Below are 23172 nucleotides of genomic sequence, written 5' to 3'. Positions count from 1 at the left end.
CAGCCCCGACGCTGTGGAGAGACAGAAGCCAGAGCTGGACGCCGCGCTCGGCGTGCGCAGCCGAACTGGGATTGAGGCTGAGGCCTGGCTGCGCTCCCCGGGACCGCTCGCCTTTCCCTCGGCGTGGTGCTCCCGCCTCGGGGCCGGGGGCCCGGGAAGCGCTACCCGCGGGGTAGCACGTCGCCCTGAAGCCTCCCTGCCCAGCACTCCCCACCGCCTCGCACCAAGATGGCGCCGCCACCTCGGCCCGAGGGGCAGCCGCCCGACATCACTCGCCCCGCCCTGAGGCGCGCTCCGCGCTCCTGTGTGCGTCATCGGCCGGCGCCGGAAGCGCCGCTATGCGGGGTCGGTTACTGCGGGCCTGGCGCGAGGGTGTGAAGGCGGCGCGCGGGGCGGCGGGGCGGGCGGGGATGCCGCCATGGCGAGTGCTCTTCTTCGGCACCGATCGCTTCGCCGTCACCGCTCTGCGAGCCCTGGAGGCGGCCAGGTACCGCCCGCTGGCCGGGGCGGGGGACGGGCTGCGGGAGCCGGGGCCTGGGGGGAGTGGGCCGGTGCCGTGAGAGAGGTGCGGGAGGGCGGGGATGGAGACTGAGGGGAGGCGACAGCAGGGTCTGTGGAGGGAGGGGCTGGGCACCGAGGCATGGAAGATGGGGGCCAGTGATGGGGTTCGGGGGCCATTGAAGGCTGAGCGGGGTGGGGGGAAGTGACCGTGGGTTGCGCAGAGGGTCATAGGGAAGCGGGGGGTGGTGGTGGTGGTGGTGAGGGACTTTACGGTGGGAAAGGGACCATGGCGTCACGAGTGGATTGATGGAGAGGGATCACAGTGGCGTCAGGACTGAGGGGGGGGCAGGAGCTGTGGGGCTGGGTGACGGGGTCTGGGGTTGAAAGGGTGAAGCCAGTGGTGGTGAGGGGGCTGGGGGTGGCAGGGTTGGGAGTCTGGGTTCAGTGAAGGGAGGCTGGGGATCAGGCAAGGATAGGAGTTGGAGGGGCAGGTGATGTGGAAGGGCCCAGGAGCACAGCAAGAGGCCTTTACCTCTGTCTTGCTCTGCCTGCATGAGGCCTTCAATGCCATGTCCACCCCAGGGAGCCCAGCGAGGACTCAGTGGTGTCCAGGCTGGAGGTGGTGACCCTGCCCTCCCGCCTGCCTGGGGACCTGCCGGTGATGAGCTGCGCCCGGGAGCTCCAGCTGCCTGTTCATGAGTGGCCGGACACGGGACCAGTGGCGCAATTTGATGTGGGTGTGGTGGCATCGTTTGGACGTCTCCTAAGTGAAGACCTAATTCTACAGTTCCCATAGTGAGTTGACAGGCCATCTATCGCTGATTTGTTAGCACAGCTAGACCCTGTTTTTGAGTCAGCTCCTGTGACTTGTAGCAGGTGAAGTCACCTTCTTCCCTGGGTTCTTCTGCTTAGCCTGAACCCTACTGCTGTCATTGTAAGGTTCAGTGTTGTTAACACGTTGATGTAGATCTATGCAAATATTCAGCATAATGTGTATACCTTTATTCCTCTCATCTCCCTTTCTGTGTTCACTGAGAAACTGAATGTTGTAGAGTGTGAATTTTCCTTTAAATATATATTTAAACCAGTAACACTTCAGAAGGTCTGAGGAGTCAATTCTTAAAGTAGTTTCCGTCTAGTAAATATTGGACAGCCATTTACATAGGCGTTCAGCTTCAGGTACTGCTCCTATTCTAACTTTAAAATACTTCAATTCAGTGGCGTGCTGAATGTCCATCCCAGCTGTCTCCCACGATGGCGTGGTCCTGCACCAGTAGTCCACACGGTGCTTCATGGTGATAAAGTGACAGGGGTGACAATTATGGAAATAAGACCAAAAAGGTATGTTAGATGTGTTTCCCGAAACAACTCACTGCTGCTGTTACCTCTCAAGACTTTAAATCATCACCACTTACGTTATCATTTAAGTTGTTCTGTGTAGTCACTTTTTGGTTTGTGTTTGTTTTTTTTTTAAAATGTGTGTGTTTAATAATAAAATTTCAAATACTAACGAACTTTTATCTGACCATATGAGACTTGTCACAAATACAGTATTTTAGTGAGTGTGTAATTTGCACAATTACTGCTACATCGGGGGCGGGGGGGGTTAAGCTTTTAAGAAATAGTCTTTATTGATTGAAGTATTCAGTAGTCATGTTGTTCAAGTACTACTTCTTTGTAGAAATTGCTTCCTACTAATCTTCTTTTCTAAATGTGTAGTTAATATTATGTTACTTTATTTCCAAAATAAATGTAAGACCAAGAACAATGCTATATGTTGAAAGGACTTTTCCTTATTGTAGCAGCCTTGGGTACAGTTTTGTTAATGTTTTCAACCTGTTTATATTATGCTGGTACTGCCAGAAGTAGTAATCCCAGGCCTGTTCTCTAATTCTTAGTATTATTAAAGGGAGCAGACAGAACAAATAGTGACACAGCTAGGTGGGTAGGATTGATATGACATGGCAGAAAAGAACTGTTTTTCAGACTTCAGAGTCACCTATAAGTGAAACAGAGAACAAGAAATTGCCTGTCTAGGGATGAGAGAGATCATCTGTTTTAGCTTCAGCACAAAGTCTAGTTTAACAGCTTATGAAAACACCTTATCATAGTTATCTTTTCTTTCTTAGATGCTTGTCTGATAATAGATCTCAGGAAAGTGTGAAACAAATTTCTTCTGAATATTTCAGGTTGTTTTCTTCTGAGATCTTATGCTTCTGAACTGTAAATTGTGCATTCATATCATTCTCAGCTTGCTGAGGTGAATCTTGCTTGCCAAGATATATTCTTTTCCCTGTGTTTTCTTGTGAACCGAACATTATTTGATAATGTGTGAAAAACAAAGTTTTAGGGGGGGCAAAAAAGGGTAATTAGTAACTGAGTTAGTGTACTGAATGTAGAATTTTGAACTGCTAATTGAGTTACAGCTTCTCCTCCAGTAAGCTGGTATGTTTTCTGCCTTACAGGTTTGATGTAGGTCCAATTATCAAGCAAGAAGAGTTTGCTGTTCCTCCCCGCTGTACTGCAAAGGAGCTGGAAGTGATGTTATCAAAGATGGGTGCAAATATGGTAAAGTCATGCAAGCTCATGTCACTTCTGATTAGTACCTTGCTTTTAATATGTGTAAACAGAATTCTTTTTAATCTTGTTCTGAGTTGACTGCAACTGTTAAGAGGAGAGTGATCTGAAACTTAGTGTTTGTGAGCACTTTGCCTTGCTGAGAGGAAAGCTGAGTGGTGTGTGATAAGATGTCAGTGTTGGTCCTCTGCATTGCCATTCTGTTTCTGTTCAGTGAAGAACTCAAGTGCTTTGTATGGAAACAGTGCAGTTTCTTCTTTCATTGAAGTCAATATATGCTTTGTCATCTAAATAACCAGCTTTTGTACTGTCTAGGATTAATATCAGAGAGGAGATAATCCATAAAAGAATACTTGCTTTTTTTAAATTGTGATTCAGTGGGAATGATGTCTTCAGTGTGTTTATGTGTATGACAGAAGTCTTCTGAATATACTGCCCCAATTTTCTAAAAGCTCACAAGAAAGTTTCACTGATGAAAAATTAAGTACTGTATTTGTATGTCTTGGAGTTACTGTTAATCTAGTCTACTTAGCTTTGCTAATACTCTGTACAAAATTTAATTTTGCAGCTGATATCAGTTTTGAAAAACTTGCCTGAGAGTTTAAAAAATAAAAAAGAGCAACCAAAAGAAGGAGTAACATTTGGTAGGTACCCATCATATTGAATGCAATTTGCTCATTTTTTCTTTTCTTCGTACTGTGCTGGGTTATATTTTTTTTTTTAGATACCTTTCTCAGTATGGTCTCTGCACTGCCTTTGCTGGCTTAAAGTCATACAGAGGGGAAAAAAGCTTCAAGATTCTTCTTCAGACTTACTACATTAATTTTTTTTTCCCAGTTGCCCATACAATATCAAAATCGCTAATGATGTCACAAAATCTGAGTGACTTTGTTATTCTTCATGGTTGTGATGCAGACAGAATTACAGCCATGCTTGTAAATATATGTTATCAGTTTTCAGTGCAATGGGTAAATAAGAGGACAACTGAGAATAAAGTATAAGTAACCCAAATCAAGGTTTTTACAAAATCTTATTTCCAGTTGTTGTCTAAGGTACCTATGGCTAGATGGTAAACCTGCCATTGGTCAGGATAAAGTCTGGTTTAAAATAGGATAAAATAGTACAGCTATTTGTTTGCAAAAAGATGCAAGACAAAAGATGAAGTCTTCTAATTTTGTTTTTCCCCCTAGCTCCTAAAATATCAATAGCTAAGAGTTGTATAAAATGGGAAGAGCAAACAGCTGCACAAATAATTCAACTGCATCGTGCAATAGGAAGTATGGTAAGACAGTGGATTTTTTTTTAAAACCCTTTTCTATCCTCTAGCATGTGTGAGTTTGGTGGAGATACTTTAATGACTAAAACTCAAGTTTAGTTACTTTAGCCTCTAAAACCTAGCATGTGTTTTAAAATCCCAGGATAGTTTAGCATTAGAAGTGGAATTAATGTGGAGGAGAATTTTCTTGAACTTGATCCCAAGTGTGAAATCATCTCAATAGTTTTGTATTGTTTCCTTAGCTCTGAGATTTCCACTGGCACATTTGGGAAGGTTTCAGAACACTATAATGACATCTTTGCATGTCAGTAAAGAGTACAAACAGCTACAGTAAACAGCTGTTGCTATTTGCTACATATGCTAATGGTTTGCTTGGCAAAGAGATGAGGAAGAACATGAAAAAGTAGATATAATAAGGAAAGTCTCTTATCTGGACATATACCTAATTTTTTCCCCTAATGGTATTATCACAAGTATCTTGCATAAGAGAAAAACCTAGACAGTTGCCTGGAAATCATGAAAGTATTCTCATTATGTCATCTGCTTCTGTTTCCAGTTTCCTTTGCAGACGCTCTGGAAGGGTAGTACTGTTAAACTTCTGGATTTTGTGGAAGTGGATAATATCCCTGGTTTTGCTGGTACTTACTTTTAATTTAATCTGTTAAATTAAAATTTCCTGTCTTTTCAAACATTGACTTGGAGATCGTACACAATTGTACTAAACGATAGCTTTAAGTACTGCTTTCTCAAACTCTCAAATTTAGTAGAAGTCAGTCTCACATATGCTCAGAGCACAATAAGTTTCTGTGCCCAAAGATGAGCATAAGATGGGTTTTAAGGGCATTCCTGCTTTGTGGTGATGTTGAAGGCAGCAGGTATAGTCTTGTGAATCCTGAGATTAGAGGATTTTAATCCTTTAGTTAGGAGATTCTCTTTTAATACCATTGTCTGGGGATCTCTCATGAAGAAAGCTGTCCCTGTGTACTGTCGCTTAAACCTTTTCCTGTAGTAGTCCGTGAGTCTGAGCACCTTGTGGGCTGAGTGGTGTGCCAAAGCACGTAGGGCTTAACGACTATTTATGGATCAGACAGGGAGCACTGCCAGAGAGTAACTGTTCTGATTCTCCCCTGCTCATTTGGGTATCATAAAACACAGAATACAATAACATGTTTTTGAGAAAAATAGTGACTCAAGATGATTATCATGCTTCAAAGAGACACGAGTGTTTCAAACTTTTTTGTACTTGTTGACATAAAAATGCAAGACAATCTTGCTTTTCTTTTAGATCAAATATTAAATGACCATGGAGCTGTTCCTGGTTCACTACTGTACCATAAAGTGTCCCAAATGCTGATAGCTTGTTGCAAGGTAGGTTTTTCCCGTTTGTTTTATATTCACTGCCCTAAAGATGAGGCATTTGGTATTTGTGTGTTACATAACTTTTGTCTTAATCGTCCATTGTTGTTCACTGAACTAGTTTAAATTAGCATCAGTCTTTTTATTTGATACCTTGAAGAACTTTTAATTTTCACTAACAGGCTTTTCACTTAATTACAAGTCAAATTCTCACTTGCAAACACGATGACATTAAATAAAATGTGTCCTGTAAGCCAACCTACTGAGAGCTAAAGATCATAATTTTAAAACATGGCAGAAGCTTACTGCCATATTTTTGCTTTTATTTTTAGGATGGCTGGGTTGGAATCAAAACAGTCGTATTAAAAAAGAAGCTTACAGCAGCTGACTTCTACAACGGATATATGCACTCTTGGTTCCAGCAGGACTCAAGAACAGTTCATCAGGAATGCAGATTTCAAACACTCAAACTTAAGATGGCAAAAAAGACTCAAAGACAGGGAAATATTGGCACAGGATAGAAAACAATAGATGTATTTTAAAATGTGGAAGAAGATGTCTGTAAATTAATAGTAATGCAAAGTATTTCAATACACACTTATAACATTCAACTTAGTTAAGGGGTTTCCTCCGAGAGTGTTTGATCATACTGTCATCTGCGTGTTTTCATCATGGGTTCCTGGTGATTCTCATTTCTCTTTCCCCCATCAAGGAAGAGAATCTCTGTGAATGCTGAAGATAGTGAATAAATCCCTGTTTCCACTGTTGAGTAATAAATGTATTTTTTATACAATGTTTTCAATTTATTTTTTAGAATTTCCAGTATAATTTTCTTCAAACAGAAGTTGTGCGCAGTTACTTTAATCTGGGAATACTAAAATCCTGTGCTTCTCTACTTCAGAGTTTAGTGCTCACTGAGACTCTTGGATTGTCTAGTTTGATTTTCTTGCGGACCCTTAAACTACCTTCGCATCCCCACATTGAGATGTGGGGATCTTAAGCCTTAGCTGGGAACTTCTAGAAAATCTTTTCCTGTCGGTGATAGTTTTCTTAGAGTCAGCTACACTTAACACAGAATGTCCCTTATTTCTCACTGGAATTTGATGCCACATCTTTATATAATACCATACCTGGAGCTGTGTGCAGCTGGTCCTATGCCTTTCTCAGGGTAGTTTGCTGGGTGGGGTTTTCTGAGCAGTCTGATGTTCCATCTGATCAACCTATGCAATCATTGCCAGCTGCTTCATTACCTGTGTCGTCCTGCTTATTCTCTTTGTGTAGTCTCAGTCTACAGGTGTCTACTACAGCGTGCTGGAATTCAGTTTCAATAAATCTTTGATTTAGAAAGGTAATAAACAGAATATTCCTAATCTAATCTGAGATTTCACTCAGTTCTCTGGACCATCATGTTGTTTATTTGGGCCTGTTGACTTTGAAAATGCTATGAATAGTAGGTACTGTTTAATGTCATCATAAATGCCAGCTGATTGCTTTTAGTCACCTGCATGTGATGTAAGCACATAATTTTATTTCCTTTTAAATTCAGAAAAGAAAAATTTACTGTATATATTTGCTTTTCGAGTGACTTGTTTTAATCTCATTGATTCTGTTTCTAACCTAGAAACTGGATATTCACCTTGTTCAGTAGATATTTTTTCTTTTATATCTTTTAGCTTTTCTGATCAATTTTTTACCTTTCTTATTTAATCATATTGATTTCCATCTCTTCTTTTTGTTTTCATATCCTAGAGTATATCCCACTTAAATATTTGTGTGCCATCCATTCAGAAAACTTATGTTCTACTGTCACACTTTCTCTCTGATGAGAGAGGTTTTACCTGGTGAGGAGTTGTTAATCTAATCCAAGCTTTTCCTCAACCTGCTGCCTTTGGGTAATGCCATGTATAAGAAGGAGTGTTTCATGTGAAGAACCCCAAAATGGATGATTCTTGTATTTTTCTTGTCTTGGAAGTAATGTAGCTCTGTGAGGATAACAGCAAAACAAGACTGGCCAGATCTTAGCAGCTGCTCTAGTGTTGTTTGCTCAAATTTATTCGTGCTTTTTCTGAACACTACTGAAGTAAAAGCGGAGTCACTGGAGCCATTCAGACTTGGGGAGGCACTGTTCTGTTAGCTTCGTATTTACAGCATCATCACTGAAATTTTGGAAGCCTAAAAAGAAAAAAAATTGCAGGAGTTCTGTAGTCTTTGTGTTAACAATGGTTTTGTTTTCCTCATGCTCATCAATAAATGCCAGCATATCTTCTTCCACATGTCCTTTTGGCTCTTCAGACTTTTCAGTGCTTTCATGTCTTTTCAAGCAGTCATGTCTGGAACTTAAAGCTCAAGCCAGGTGTTGAATTCATGGGACTTATATCAAGGTGACAGGAACTTGATGTGCTTGAGTGTGACTCACTGAATGAAAAAAAAGCAAAAAGTCTAGAGAAATGTGTTGTATCCCATGGATTAAAATGTTTCTGAGGAAGCATCTGGTAAAGCAGATGCTGCAGTATTTTTCTTTAATTGCCATTGGTTCAACAATCTGCCTGTTTTCCAGAACACGTGATCCTCCAAGAAATCCAAGCCTGTGAATCGGAGTCAAAAACTGGAAACAGCAGCAAGGTGGAAGTCAGGCTCCTGTGGAGAATTTACAGAATCACTAAGGTTGGAAAAGACCTTTAAGATCATCAAGTCCAACCATCAACCCAACACCAACCATGTCTACACGTTTTTTGAACACCTCCAGTGATGGTGACTCCACCACCTCCCTGGGCAGCCTGTTCCAATGCTTGACCACTCTCTCAGTAAAGAAATTTTTCATAGTACCCAATCTAAACCTTCCCTGGTGCAGCTTGAGGCCATTTCCTCTCATTCTGTTGCTAGTTACTTGGGAGAAGAGGCCAACACCCACCTCACCATAACCCCCTTTCAGGTAATTGTAGAGAGTGAATTCCTTTTGTCTCTCACCACAGACTCAAAGGTGCAATTTGTGCTGCTGGCAAGTTTGTTTCCAAGCAAATGATGCATTTTTGTGTTTTGCTTCCACCTACTACTTGGAAGTAAAGGTTGTGAAGTCATTTTGCTTCTACTCTGTTCAGGTCAGTCTATGAAAGGTTAGTTATCACATGCCAATAGAAGGGGGTGATGGGCGGGTGAGTGGATTTTTTGTGTGTTTGTGGGGATGGTGGATGGATTTGGGGGTTTTCTGGGTTTTGTTACATTGCTGGTCTCAGCTGTATGGCTGCTTGCCTTGTGTTTTCCCTGATGGAGCTTCTGGGAATTTTTCGTCAGTTATTTTTGAAGAACACTTGTAGGCATCACTGGAATTCAAACATTCAATGTTTGCTGAGGATAAGAACATTTTCTCTAAAGCCCTTTCCCCATAGGCAGTGCGGTTTCTGACACTGATCAGCTGCATGGTAGGGATCTGGCCTCAGGCACGGGTTGTATCAGAAGTTGCATTAGCAGAGAAATGAGTAGACAAAAAAAAACCCTCACCCAAAAACCCACAGCCACAATTATCTGTTATCTATTAGCATGGGTAGACTCAACTTTTCTGATGTACGAGGTCCCCAGGCACTGGAAAATGAATTGTGGTTCACTATGACCTGAGCAAAATGAATGGTGAGATGTGACTTCCACAGAAAATACAGTATCAAAATTCAGGCAAGTTAAGGTTGAAAGTTTTTAGATGACCAAACTGTTAAATCAACTGCTTTGTTCCTAGGAATGACTTGAGGAAAATTCCTTGAAAGTTCTTTAACTCATTTGCTTTTCTGAACCTGCTCTGACAGCATAAAGTTGATAGCAAAGAACAACTATGTCTCTTTCCTTTGCATCTCCAAAATGACACAGAGCAAGGCGATGTTATTGCTGGGTGGCGTTAATGCTGCTAGTCAGAATATCAAATTCCAGCCAGCAGTGTCTGTGTTAGGTGTTAGCATTGGAGGGAACCTGCAGGGCAATTTGTACATCTCTTGCTGACAATTTTAGATTGTGCCTCATGTGAGACCTATTGCTATTAGTCATTGCTGGCAGGTGGTAATTTCAGTTCCAACTAAAGCATTAAGCAACAGCTAAGAGTTTCCCTGCGTCTTTGGGGGTGTTGGAGGTGGCATGTGCTCAGAAACCCTGTAGATGGTGCTCACTGCATCTCTTTTAGGGGAAAACCATGGTCAGCTGGACAGAAGATTATGAAAATCTGGTACAGAATGTCTTCAGTTAGTTGTTTAATACCAAATAATGTCTAAACCATATTGTAGCAGGATAGCTAGACTTGTAACTTAATCTTTTGATCTGTGCAGAGTTTGCTTTAAGGCTTCTCAGAATTGCTTTCTACACAAGAGGTTATCAAAGAGTAGACAGTTCTTTGTTGCTTAACATTTAATGTCCTGGCTCTGAATGTGCACAACTTTACCTCAGTTGTTTTATGGAGGATAAGAGGGTAAGAATTTTTTTTTAATGGAGAAAATCTTTGGCATGCTATTTTTGGCATGGTAGAGAAGCTTTAAAGGGAATTGGTGTTCCCTAGGCAGCTGTTAGCCAAAACATCTCTTTGGAAATTTTGCTTTCGCCTAGGTCTGTAGGGATTTAACTCGGTAGGTAATGAAAATCTGATTATTTTTGCAGAACAGACAAAACAAAAATGGGGCATTCACTGATGAGGTGTGGAATAGCATGTCAGGGTTGACTCTGGAACATAGGCATGGTGATTCAATCCCCCGTACCACTGCTGAGGTCAAGTACAGCCACCCTAGCAATTGGAAGGTGATACTAGCAAAATAAAACAGCTGTCTTCGTCTTGGATGAGAGAGGGAAAGTAGCAGAGGTATTCATAGACCCAGCAGCCACTACGGCTCAGTTTAAGATCACTGAAGCCAAATTACTGTTAGAACTGCAAAATGTTTGGGCACCAGAAGGGCTCTGGTGTTGGGTAGGGATGATTTCATCTTGGATTTCAGATAAATGTTAGAGGGAGTGATACTTCCTAGGGTGGTGGTGACTCGCAGTTAGATGCATCTGTTTCATGATCTAAAACCTTACTACTCACCCTGCTTCCTAGGAAACCTTTTTATTCCTATTTTCTGCTGAATAAATTACAGATAAACAGAAAGTGTAAGGGACTAATCACAAGAGCACTTCAGTCTTCTTTAAAAAAAAGTTGATTGCAAAATCCCTGAATAATCTTGAAGACAAGAGTATCTCTTCATTTGTTTATCCTAACTGCTGACAGCCTGATAGTTTCTGGGAAGAAATATTTTCCCTTCTTAAAAACAGGAGGAGGGATAGGTCACCAGATTTATCTGAGGTTTGGAAACTAAGTGACCTTAATGGAAGATGCTTTGCTCTTAGCCCCAGACCTGCTGATGTTTAGGAGACAGGTCTCCTGCTTCAGCCTGTTTCTCAAAGTTGGTGGTCTGAAGACTAAGGCTGAGGGAGGAGCTGTGTTGCAGCCTTCCTGCATTCCTCCAGCTGATGCTCTCGTTGATATGTGGGAGTGTGAGTTAGGTTTCAGGTTGCAGAAAGGACACTGACCGTCTGTACACTGGCCATGAACACAAGTGCTAAGGAGCTGGAGAAGTCAGAACTGACATTGAACTATACTGTGAAACTTGTGTGAGGGCTGGGTGCTAGGACCTGCTGTAGTTTTTCTTCTAGATAGACTTTCTTAATGTATTTGGCATGGTGGCTCATCAGTAATGACCAAGTGTTAGCACTGAGTGGTGGTTGTTGGGCCAAGGTTGTTTTCTGGTGATAGTGCTTAAGCACCTGTGTTTGAAACCTCTGTCTTGCTCTGTGTCCAATGGACTCTGCCAGCAGCCTCTTCCGAGAGCTCAGGGACTTTGTAAGTGCAGAGATTAGTTTGTTCCTCCAAGTCGGAGTTAAGCTGCAGTGGGGGACAGATTGGGGAAACTTGCAGATCTTCTTGCTATTTCATGGATAGGCAGAATTTCAGGCTGTAGGCCTGTGACTATTTCATTCCTGTTAAACAGACATTTCTCCCCAAAAGGAAGAGCCCTGTACTCTGCTGTGTTTTGCTCTGGCCAGCCCACATGCAGCACACGGATGAGATCCCGAGCCTGCTTTCATCCCTGTATCTCCTGGGTTGGTCTGTAGAAGTCATTTGTGTTACTTCACCCTCAAAGTGATGAAATTAAGTTTGGGATTTGGCTGTCTGTGTGCAGAGGAGGAGGGGAGCAGAGGGAAGAGACATTTCTCTGCGAGTCTGCAGTGCAAGCCAAGAGCTCTGTGGGAAGGTCCGAGCTAAAGCTCCCCACTGGCTGCCTTGGCCCCAGCTTGCGCCAAGCCCTTGCAGCAGACTAGACACAAAAGAAAACACACAGAGTCTAAATTCATTGGTATGAAGAGGATGTGCCAGAGTATTCCACAGCTCTTCCTTTTCCGCTGCTCTTTGATAACTGTCAATTTGCATAAAAACATGGATTATTAGCGGGGGGGGTTTAACCTTTTTAAGCATAATTCAGGCCGCACAGGCAGTCAGTCCTGCACAGCTCTGCATTTAAGACCTGGGATGCCGTCAGACCTGAGAACCTGTTCTGAAGCTTGCTAAATGCTATTGAAAGATTCCCCATGCCTTTGATGGGCTGTATTTAGGACCACATAGACCTTGAAGTGGCTTCATACCCATAGGAGGGGAATAGGTAGGAGAGCGAAGTCCATGCTTAAGCATATGTTTGAATTCCAGTTTTCATCCAGTAGCACTGCCCACCTTTTTGTGATCATTCTCAGTGGAAATTTTGGTGTTGGAGGCTTGCCTGCACACCAAAAATTTGTTGCCAATGTTTAGGTGTAAACAAAGGATGTCTTCTGTGCTGGTGAGTTCCTCAATTCTGCTCTAGAAGTAGTGGGGAGATTGATAGGGCAACTTAATAGGTCACTTGGAGATGGATCATTTGACCCCTTCTGTGGCAATCTGTACCTTCAGCTAAAAGCAGCTTCTTGCCCAACAGCATCCTGCTCACTACTGCTGAATATGGAGGGAAGCCTGTCTTCTCCCTGTCTCTGCACCTCCCAGCCATGCTCTACGCCGCCTGGTTTCCTATCATTAAAGCACACGTTTCCAGCCCTCTTTTCTCCCCGTCATGTCCCATGCTGTGAGCCCTGCTACTGCCTCCTTAGCTCATCCCTTGCCCAGACCTGCTGCTCTGCTTCTCCCAGCACTGTTGCTGACTCTCCACATCTCAAGCTGGGGACAGATTCCCTCACCGCAGCGTGCTGTGGCCAAGCCCTGGCCCTGGACGAACACCAGCTACCCACCAAACCTCTCACCCATACCCAGGATCAGTCTCACATTGATAAAGCTGTGACCTGTTTGTGAACAGAAAGGTGAAATTTTGCAGGTTATTCTTTGGTCAACTCTACATGTGGTTTACTTGGGCATGTGAAACACAAAAGCAACGCAGCATTGTCAAAGTTAGAAAATGACTTTTTTTATTAACCTACCCTATCATAGAGCATGGATTTTCTTCTCAAATAATGCAAGCAGCAAGAGAAAACTGTAGTTTTATCCATGTGTAGCCTACAAATCCACATGGCTTCTCCATGCTATCGAGCATGTGAGTTCTTAGAAATGCAGCTGCCGGTAGTTTAGCTTGAATACAGCCATTCTAAAACAGGCTAGAAATAAATAAAATACTTACATTTCAAGTACAAAACCTTGCAGTTGAATTCAGTATGAGGAAATCAGTTTATTCCTTTTCATGTTACCAACTACTGTACAGCTACTTGGGCTGGCAAAGTCTGCAGATGCAGAACAGAAGGATGTTTTATGTACATGACTTAATTGAATTATGTGTTTAGTCTTCCCTTTAGGCTATCATGTGAAGCTGTTTAATGTCAGGCAGAAAGAAGATTTTTATGGATGCATTTAACAAGACACAAACCCACTACCACTACTGGCCCCCAATTTTTGCCTTATGTCTTTTTTTTCCTGGTGAAAAAAAAAAGTGCACCTTAATTATGTCTTGAAAATAATGACACCTACCAGCTTTGAATTACGTTATTAGCAGGTAGATGTTACTTTCAAATTATATTTGATCAAGTGCGAGCGACTTTACCAAGGCTCCTATGCAGCTCTAGTATGTGGGAGAATGTTAACCTCTCATCGGGATCCTGCCTTGGGTGGTTCGGCGGCTTGCCGGCTGCCTTCGGTACGCGGGGCTCTCCCCTGGCAGAACCAGTATGGACTGCTGGCCTGAGTTCCTCTGAGACTGGAAAATGCTTTGCTCTGCTGCGCTCCTCTCTGAACATGTGAAAGTCAACCCAACGCCGATGTTGCTCTTCATGGTTCTGGAGGTGCCATCAGACGTGCCATCGAAACACCTGCCCAGGGCGATTTCTTTGGCGATCCTTGGGTCTTGGTCAGTGACTGTGTAGATGCCGTAGTTGTGCCCCAGAGGGTCAAGAGGAGCCAGCATTGTGTACTCGCTGGAGTCGTTGTTTGTAGCCATGGGGAGGTGGTTCACCAGGTACTCATGGAGCATGCTGTTGACGCTCACTCGGCGGCAGCTGCCTTGTGGGACCACTTTCACGAGCGTGCGGTCCACACGGTCTTGGTCAAAGAGCATGCCACTGCACTTGAACTCCAGGCAGGCTGCTGACACGTCTGTCTGCTCAGAGTCACGAATGCTGCGGACATCCCTGATGCCATAGAGCTTGCCAATGGTACGTGGGTGCGTCCCACCCATGTTACGAGATCTTACGTTCACCTCTTGGGGTCCATTTATTTTTACTTTAATGTAGCAGGCCCTAAATTCCATGGGCTTGGGCCACCACGCCAGATAGTCATCAGTCCAGCTCATGAGGTCATCTTCACTGAAGGGAACGGTGTTGTAGTCATACCGGTCTCCCTCTATTCTGTAAAACCTGAAGTGAGCAGCGCTGTGTGGAGCTTCCTCACATTCTCTTAGGTTTTCGTAGGCATAAATAGGGCCATTGTTCTCTTCTGGGGAATTAGGGCTTGGCTTGGCCATGTTAATGCTGAATGCTGTTTTCTTAGTGTTGGAGTCCTCGTGGTCTGTTCTCCTGTAGTTGAGCTTGTTGAGATACGGCTGTGGGACTCCAATAGCATTAGGGTTGAGTTTGGGAGCAGAGGACACAGCTTCCAGCTCTTCGCCCCCCATGCTCGCCAAGATATAAGCTGCGTAGGCCTCAGGGTTTTGGTCATCGCAGAAGGCGGGCACGCAGGCGCCGTTGGGACCAGTGACCACGCTGTCGAAACGACCCCATGCTCTGGGGTTGGAGGAGAACCCTGGTTCTGGCTCTGTGTTTATAATAGAAATCACAACCCCTTGGATCTGCTCACTTTGCAGAAATCTCTCGCTTCTGTAGGCTCGGACTTTGACATAGCACCGTCTGCTCTCTGGGACGTCCAGGTTAAAAAGCCGCCTTTCTTTGATTTCCATGTTCCCAACCAAAAAAGTTCTCTCTTCCCTTTTGCGCCGTCTGCTTTTCTCAAGGTTGAAGTCCCCTTCTTCCTCCCATAATCCTGTCTCCGGGTTCAGGGACCAAAGCTTCATCTCTTGCAGGTGCTCTGGCATCTTGACCTGAGCAGCATCCAAATGAACCTTCACCTCTTCTGCATTAAGAGACTCTGTGCCCTGTTCATTAGTGAAGTCCACAGAAAACATGCCGTACGTGCGGAGCGGAAATACGTCTCCATCCTCGTCTACAAAGTTCAGGTCACTTTGTGTCACAGCAGCCGTTGAGATGTTTCTTGGGTCCAGAAATGTCACGCTGGCTTTCACTTTGCCACTGTAGGCTTCTCCATTTTTCCTGTAAAATGCATTGGGAGGAATTTCCAATTCGGCAATTGGATCATCTTCTTCCATTTCTCCCAAAGAAATCACATTGGTTTCGGTGGATTCCAGTGTAACAGGGGCCTTCTTTCGTAGTAGCTTGATCTCGTGAAACACAGCACCTCCAGTTTCCTTGAAGGGCAGAACTTTTGTTGTGTTCACAAACTTCTGCAGCCGATCGACAAAAGTTAGAACCAATCTCTCTGTGTCTGCTGGGACATGGATGGAGAAAGTTCCCTTGTAGCCAGTCATACTCACTCTCTTGTTCCCCATGTAGATGTGGCCGAACCTCAGTGGCTCGCCATTATCTGCTGCTGTAGCTCTGCCTCGAACTGTTATTTTGGTCTCGGTGCATTTTTTGCAACCACATTCTACGACGACTTTAGTAGGGAGCGTGTACCCGTTGCATGAGATGTCTCTGGTTTCCATCTTGGACACCCCGCAGCAGTAGGCAACGTTGTCCTTACACCGGAGTCCCTTATCCAGCTTGCCAGCGCAGGTCTTCGCTGGGCACTTGCCCACGTCGTAGTAGAAGGAGTTCGTTGCTTTTTGGAAGCAGTCGTGAGGAAGTCGGATGAGGTGGCTTTGGGGCTGGGAGTTGCAGGCTGCCTCTTGTCTTCCTGTTGAATAGGATTTCTTAATGAGCAGCATGAAATCATTGTACAGTCATCTTTATGTGGTCTGAGACCCTCAGACCTACACATTGCTTCTAATAACAGTGAGGTTTTCGCAGCTATGGCTGCGAAACAGATGTTTTGCAGGATTTGGTTAGCTGAATTCATCTGGCCTCCCTTTCAGTGAAGCAGGTGCTCAGCTTTAACTTTAGGTACCTGATTAAGAGCAGTGCTGTTTGCAGGAACGTCTCGGCTCCTGCTTACCCACCACTGCCATCCATCCCACACTCAGCTAGATGTTCTGCAGCTGCCTGGCTTTTTGGCTATGAACAGACTAAAATGTGTCCCAAGGTTTAAAAAACCCTTAAATAAACAGAAATATTCATGTTGGGGAACAAATACAGTGAGAAATCTGCTGAAACCAGCAGATTGAGCTTGGCAGGTCACCTGCAATCCAGAGCTCCAGTTTGTAGAGAGCATCTGGTTCATAACCAGCTCACGCAAGCTTATCTGCTAACGGATGCATGAAATAAAACCCAAATATTTTTCCTGCGACTTTTCTTTCGCACATGTATCACAATTTCTGGTTTCTGTACACCGCCGCCTCCCCAGCTGCTTGGAGAGCATCATGCACATTTTCTCTTACCTATTACAGCAAGCTTGGCAGATTGGGACTTCGCTGATCCCCCGGCACTGCTGGCCTTGCAGAAATACTCTCCAGACTGGGCTCTGTTCAGGTTCTTCAGAATCAGGTTGTTTTTATATTTGTATAAGGAGGGATCCAGCAGTGAGCCGTTGTGGTACCTGCCAGGAGCAGGCAGTTAAGGGAACAGAGGCTGACTGCCTGGCCGGAGCAGAGAGATGGCATAATCCCGCATCCTGCCATGGGGATTCTGCCAGATCTCTTGCCTCAGTTTCCCCATTTTAGTCTAGCTAGGTGACACCACCTAAAAATTACCCCCCTTCCCCTGGCAGTACTGAGATGTGGTTGCCGGGCAGTTGGCAGGCAGGCAGAGCTGCCAGTCGTGCCTGCTGAGGTTTTTCAAACTATTATTTGTATGTTTTTCCAGTAAGTCCCTCGGCTGATGGCATTACTGCAGCTGCGAGAAACGCCAGCCCTGCGCATCTCGAGGAAACCATCATTTGCAACAGTCGGTTCTCAGTGTATTTAGCTGTTTTATAGCTAAAACCCCCACCTTTGTGGAGATGGTAAGGAGATAACAATTGAATCTGTGGGACAGCTAGAACTTTTGCCTGCTCAAACGGGAGTTCCTTACCAGAGGTAGCGGTCAGGGGCCGGGCTCCCAAGGGCATCGCAGCAGAGCGACACGCTCTGTCCCACTCTCCTGGCTTTGTCCTCGGGGCTCCTAAAAATGTAGGGTTTGCCTGTGGGAGGAGGAGAAGGCCATCTCGTTACTCTTCCCCTCCTAAAATCATGGTTTATTTCTAATTCCTGCATAAATTCCTGCGTTCCCCCCCTCTTTGGGGCTACCTGATCGTTGCAGCTGCACTTGGATCGCCAGGTTTCTTCTGTTGGTCTCGGGTACAGTGACAGTCGCTGTTGCATATTTGGCTTTCTTTATTTTAAGGGTGTTTTTGCCATCGGGGCAAACCCCTGGGATCCTAAACATGCCCCTGTTATCGGCCGTTGTCAACAGCTTGAGTTTCTTGGCTTGCAGGTAGACCCGGGCATCGACAGCGGGCGACCCATCCTCGAGAGAGACCTTCCCGTGCAGGGTTGCATCCTCGCACATGCAGGCGTCACAGTCGGCGTTGACGTGGCCCATGGGGCAGGTGATGTTGCAGGCTGGAGGAGAGGCAGGCAGGTCAGAAAGCAGCCCCAAGTCCCGTAACACTCACGGCACGGTCTCACGTCTGCTTTTAATTTAGATGCAATAAGGCAGATACTGCGTAAGGAATAAATTGTATCCAAAACATATTTTTACTGATTTTCAACAGCTGTGTGTTAGAAACACAGGGACGATGTCATTTTGAACCTGATAATTAGTAGAAAGCAGCCACGTGGGTATAATTACAGCTAGGAACTGTTATTTACCTTCCCCAAAGGGCTGAATTTTGGGGAAATCTGAATCCAGATCAACGTGTGGGCTCTTAGCTCAACCCTGGCAAAATTACAAATCCAAATGCCTTAAACTTTGTATTTCTATACCAACTCATGCCCAAAAGTCATGAGTTTGGTCTATCTTAAAAGCTGTCTCCCCTTATTCAATGGTATCCTTCGTTGGGCAGGACATAGGTTAATTGCCAAACGAGCATTACCCAATGGGTTTAACGAACGGTCTCCCAAACAGTGGTTCTGAAACATTTTCATTACCTATAGTGATTAATACTAAATAAGAATCTGTCTCTTCCCAAAGCAAGGGCTGATGTCACTGTATCCCTGACCAGCAGCTACCTGATAATTTTTTTGTATGTGGGAATAAATGGAAGAAATCAGGAAAACCTGAAAAAAATTTCCTGGAGATAACATAGACTATTTTCAGAATGATTTGTTTAAAAGGGTATTATAAGAATAACGTAATTAATTACAAGCCCCTTCAGCAGGGGCTGTGGCAATTTGATATTTTCAACTCTTCTCCTTCCTGGAGATCGGATGGAGGCAGCTGCCTGCAATCGCTGACTCCACCTTGAGAGCTGCTGTTATAACAAGATTAGTGAGATTTTTCCTATATCCTCAGGATCTCTATGGGTCCCTGATGATTCCCCATATCTGGATCTCCCCCTTATCTTGCTGTTTGGCTATAGACTCCCCATGCTCTTCTCCCTTAGTACTCTCCAGCCCTGCTCGGGAAGGCACCGGCATCGTGAAATTCTGGCAAAGGAGAGAAAGATGGTAAAATGATAGTGAAGGGAGTACAACGCCTGCGCAGCGGTGAGATCAGGGCATCATCCCCTGCCCGTCAGTGAGGTTATAAGCACCTGAGCAAACGTGTCCAATGCAGAGCCGCCCTTCCTCAGTTGCTTCATTACAGTGCACGCCCCAGAGGCGCTCAGCTAGGCAGGATCTGGTACGCTTCTGCGCGCCGGTTTGGCCACACTTTGCTGAGCACTCGCTCCATTGCGACCACGGAGACAAAAACCTTTTTGAATCTTGCACCAGTGGACCTTGAATAACATCAGCGGTGTGTTACTGAGATGCACATTACATGTACGGCTGCCCGAAAATGGACAGTTGTTTTCTTAGCAGCTTCTATATAACATTTTCTATATAGCTCAGACTATGCGTTTGGATACTATGCACCACATGGACTAAACAAACTCAAAGCATGCTCAGGGAGCTGGGAAACAAAGCACGAGAAGGAGCCTGAAGGCTTCTGACTTAATTCCCCGCAGGCTACCGAGTTCAGGATGATTAAGATAAATTTGAGGGGAGCAAAGTGCACGTAGCTCATGCTTACCATTGAATAACTTTGGCTTAAAGGAAATCAAACACACATTGTCATTTAAATGCTGTCTGAGGGGCAACACTTGCCTGCATTTCAAATGTGGTTAAATAAAAAAAGAAAAAAACCAAACAAAAAGGGTAAAATTGTTGGTATGATCATGTTGAATGTCTTTAACCATACTTCAACATATGTTCTCTATACGGGAAGCGTGTGTCCTATTGTGAGCACCAGTTTTACTGTGTGCAAAACAGAAGCCTAAGATGCTATCAAGCAGGCTGAGTATGTTAGGGGCCAGCTGATTTGTAAAACACAAACAGGTTTTATTGAGCGTTTAATATGCGGTTAGATTTTTAAGGGAATTTCTTTAACTGGGCTCCTAGATGGTATTAATTTAAGCTGCTTTGAGTGGATGAGATCCACTCCAAGTCTGTGGTTTGGGTTTATTTTTAAATGACAATGCTCTAATAATGTTTACGAGGATGTGCTTGTGACTAAAGTTTCTAAAACTGAGTTTTTTTGGAGACGTGTGCTGCGTCATCTCTCACACCTACTCCTCCACCCGATTTGTAATAAACCAGGTTGGGTTATTTCCTAGAAGGGCACAGGCACACGGCTGGGCTGTTCTAGGTAGCGATGGTCAAAAACAAACCTCTGGCTTACAAAAGCAGGTGGCTGGAAAAGACCATTTAAAGGAGAGCAGCCACGGGAGCGTCATGTTTGGTTTGGAGCAAGCGCTTGACTTAGATGGGTGAGTTTTTAATCTGTTGGCACGTCAGCATCTCCAGTTCAGCATCCCGAGGGACGCATCCATAGACCTTATCTAGCAATTTGGGGGATGCAGGAGGAGGTGGGCTTGGGGACGAGGTCCTGTTCCAGGCGGCACATGGATAAATGCCCCTCTGTACTTGCCCCAAGCGAAAATGTGACGCGCAACAGATTAAAGTGGGGTCTCAGTAAGATCCGAAGCTTGTTTGGTATTGACTGCTTTAATCTGCAGGGCTGGTGATGGTAAGAAAGGAGGAGGGTAGTCCTGTGCGGGACAATGGCATTTTATGGCTCTGGGTAGCACCTCGACAGCAGAAAAAGCAGAAAGCAGAGGACAAGGGAGAAGCAGAGGGGTTGAGCGCTGGCGGGGACGTGGGGAGGGACAGGGCTACCCCACGGCACCGGCCGGCAGCAACGTACTGCGTCTGGCGTAGGCGAAGGTCGGGTCTCCCCGGCGAGAGCTGCTCCTCGTACCTGCGGGCAGAGGACACGCAGGGTGATTCGGGCTGGATGTGCCTGCTCCCTGGCCAAGCACCAGCCTCTCCCGCCAGCCCGGCTGCGCTGAGCCTGGCTGCTCAACCCGACCAGGTCTGGCACACCCTCTCCTGGAGGCAAAAACTGAGTTTACAGCTCACTGCTGCCAAGGGCAGAGGCTTTAATTTCCAATCGCATTGGTCAAAACCTCAAGATTTTGCTATATTTCTCCCTAGAGAAGCAGGAGTCAGGCCCTGCTCTGCAAGCCCCAGCCTCAGCATCACTGCCTTGTGCTGTCCACTTTGAGGGGAAAACAATTTTCCTGGTAGTTTTCCTAAAAATACCTCTCAGCAGGTGGGGGGGACCTCTCTCTGTCTGTGGTTTTGGTGCTTTGATTCTCCCCAGCATGTAAGAGAGCTCCTGGGAGCAGGATGGACGGCTGGGAAAGTCCTCTAATCCCTCCGCTACGGCATAGGCACATCCAGCCCTTTCAGTGCCTGCTGGAATTTAAATCCCGAGCCCTCGGCAGTAAAGCTTGAGGGGTCGGGGTATCTCCTGGGGATTAATGAGCAGAGCGGGCTCTGCGGGTAATTAATGCCCCATGGGCTTTAATCCTAAAGCAATGATGTCGCACACTGCCCTGGGCATGGGACAGGCTGGGCAGGGGAAGGGCAGGTCGGAGCATGTGTTTGCCCATCCCTGGGCTCTCCTCGTCCTCCTGGCCCGGCGAGGGGCCGCGCGTGCCTCCCGCGGGAGTCGGGGCTGTGGTCATGCACTTGACCTTCACTTTTCCAGGAGAGGAGCCAACAGCATATGTCAGCGGTAGCCAAAACCCTACAGGAGGTTGCGGATGATTAACATTTATTCCACTGCCTAAATGTCCTCATCTACTCAAATAATATTGTTCAGCTGTAAATTAAGGCTGAAAAAAAAAATACATGTGCAAGCACCCCTTGTCCCGGCGAGGGAACACCGCCCGAGCTGGGAAATAACTTACTCTCCAAGCTGAGCATTACCAGCGGGCTGAAGGTTTTCTGTCCTATCTGGATCCTGCTGAGGGCTGGTTTCAGAAGCCTTTGACCTAAGGGTCAATAAATCAGATACTAAATTAGATTAATAATAAATTAATTCGATTCAAGGGATTGGCCATCCTTAGGCTCAGTTTTTTGGATTTCCCTTTGGGCCGTGGCTGGTTGGAGCTGCTGATTATTGCTCCTGTGGGATGCAGGGCATCACGTGCAGGAGATGCCAAGGGAAGGATGTGATGGAGAAGTCCCACAGCATCACTGCGGCTCAGGTATGATGCAAATCTGCTATTTTCTTTAGTGCCCAAGAAAAACTTTTTTGTGCTTTCCGTCTTGGAGCAGCTCAGATCACGTTATCTTTTTATAGTTGGAATATAAAATATATCCTGCCTCTCCCTGCGCGGGGAGGAATGAACCCAAGGTGGATGAGGTTGGACCTAATGAGGACGGTTGTCGCTATGGGACATGGGCTGGTTTCTGTACTTGCTGCCCGCCCATGTGCCCAAGGGGAGCTGGTGGTCACGGCTGGTTCCAGGGGTGCTTGCTGGGACCGGTCCTATCTAAACTGGGGAGCTAAGCCTGAAGCTGCCCGGTACTGGCTCTCGCCTGTGCTCAGCTCCTGGGGGTTCAGCCGGGCTTCTGGGCACCTCCCCAGCGACAAACTGACTCTCCCTGCGCTTATCACTGGGCATCTGGCCAGAGCAGCTCAGGGCAAAATTCCTCTATAGCCTCGGAAAACAAATCCAAAGAGCCTGGGGGGCTCGTCCCCGGTCAGCCAGAGCCTGGCTGATGCGCAGACTGGCTTTGCCCGTGCTCCGGGGCCGTACAGGCGCCAGCCCTCGTCTGGAAGCCGTTTGGCTGGGTCAACACCGCGCTGCGTCCACCGGTGGACGTGCCTTCGTGCCGGCGTGCCCGCGGGCAGGGGAGAGCACGGCGACTGGAATAGGAATGTTTAACCTTCACCTAAAACGGACGTGGCTCCCAGGAGGAGGAGGAGGGTCAATCCTTTTGCGGTGATCATCGTTGTCTCCAGAGGTGGCCAGGGGTTTCCTGGAGTATCCACAGCCCTCTTGCTCCTTCCCCAGACCTGCGGAGACAAGCCTGGCCGTGTCAGGGCTCACCCGGGGTCCTGCTGCCTTCAGGGAACTTCTCCCAGGCTGAACCCGTCCAAAACACACCATGGGGCGGCTCTGCCCACACCCCCCCCCCCCAGCAGCCCCCCACTTACCCCCCAAGGAGCTCGCTTGCATCCCCTCTGCTTCTCGCCATCACATCTGAGCCCAAATCTATTCTGCAGCGCGCTGCTTTGTAATGACATCTCCTTGAAGCGCCTTTTAACAGCTTAAATACTTCTGCAGG

General features: G+C 45.8%; 2 protein-coding genes across 2 annotated transcripts; one reads left to right on the top strand and one right to left on the bottom strand.

Annotated features, from left to right (window-relative positions):
- Nucleotides 1-338: 338 nt before the first annotated feature.
- Nucleotides 339-6244, top strand: MTFMT (mitochondrial methionyl-tRNA formyltransferase; the record flags this gene model as incomplete). The annotated part of the gene is made up of 9 exons (XM_082004952.1): nt 339-487; nt 1084-1296; nt 1720-1842; nt 2967-3069; nt 3647-3722; nt 4269-4360; nt 4911-4992; nt 5640-5722; nt 6043-6244. The coding sequence occupies 9 exons, from the start codon at nt 339-341 to the stop codon at nt 6229-6231; spliced, it is 1110 nt and encodes a 369-aa protein (XP_081861078.1). The 3' UTR covers nt 6232-6244.
- Nucleotides 6245-13824: 7580 nt separating this feature from the next.
- CILP (cartilage intermediate layer protein) lies at nt 13825-22834 on the bottom strand (the record flags this gene model as incomplete). The annotated part of the gene is made up of 8 exons (XM_082005352.1): nt 13825-16148; nt 16789-16946; nt 17420-17528; nt 17635-17949; nt 19083-19268; nt 20735-20788; nt 21786-21869; nt 22777-22834. 8 exons carry the CDS (start codon nt 22832-22834, stop codon nt 13825-13827), a joined length of 3288 nt encoding a protein of 1095 aa, XP_081861478.1.
- Between the last annotated feature and the right edge of the window lie 338 nt (nt 22835-23172).

The sequence above is a fragment of the Phaethon aethereus genome (assembly GCF_964289735.1).
Source record: "Phaethon aethereus genome assembly, chromosome: 12".
In the NCBI taxonomy this organism is placed as follows: Eukaryota; Metazoa; Chordata; class Aves; order Phaethontiformes; family Phaethontidae; genus Phaethon; species Phaethon aethereus.
The sequence above is the reverse complement of the archived record's forward strand: the minus strand, read 5'-3'. Positions and strand labels throughout refer to the sequence as shown.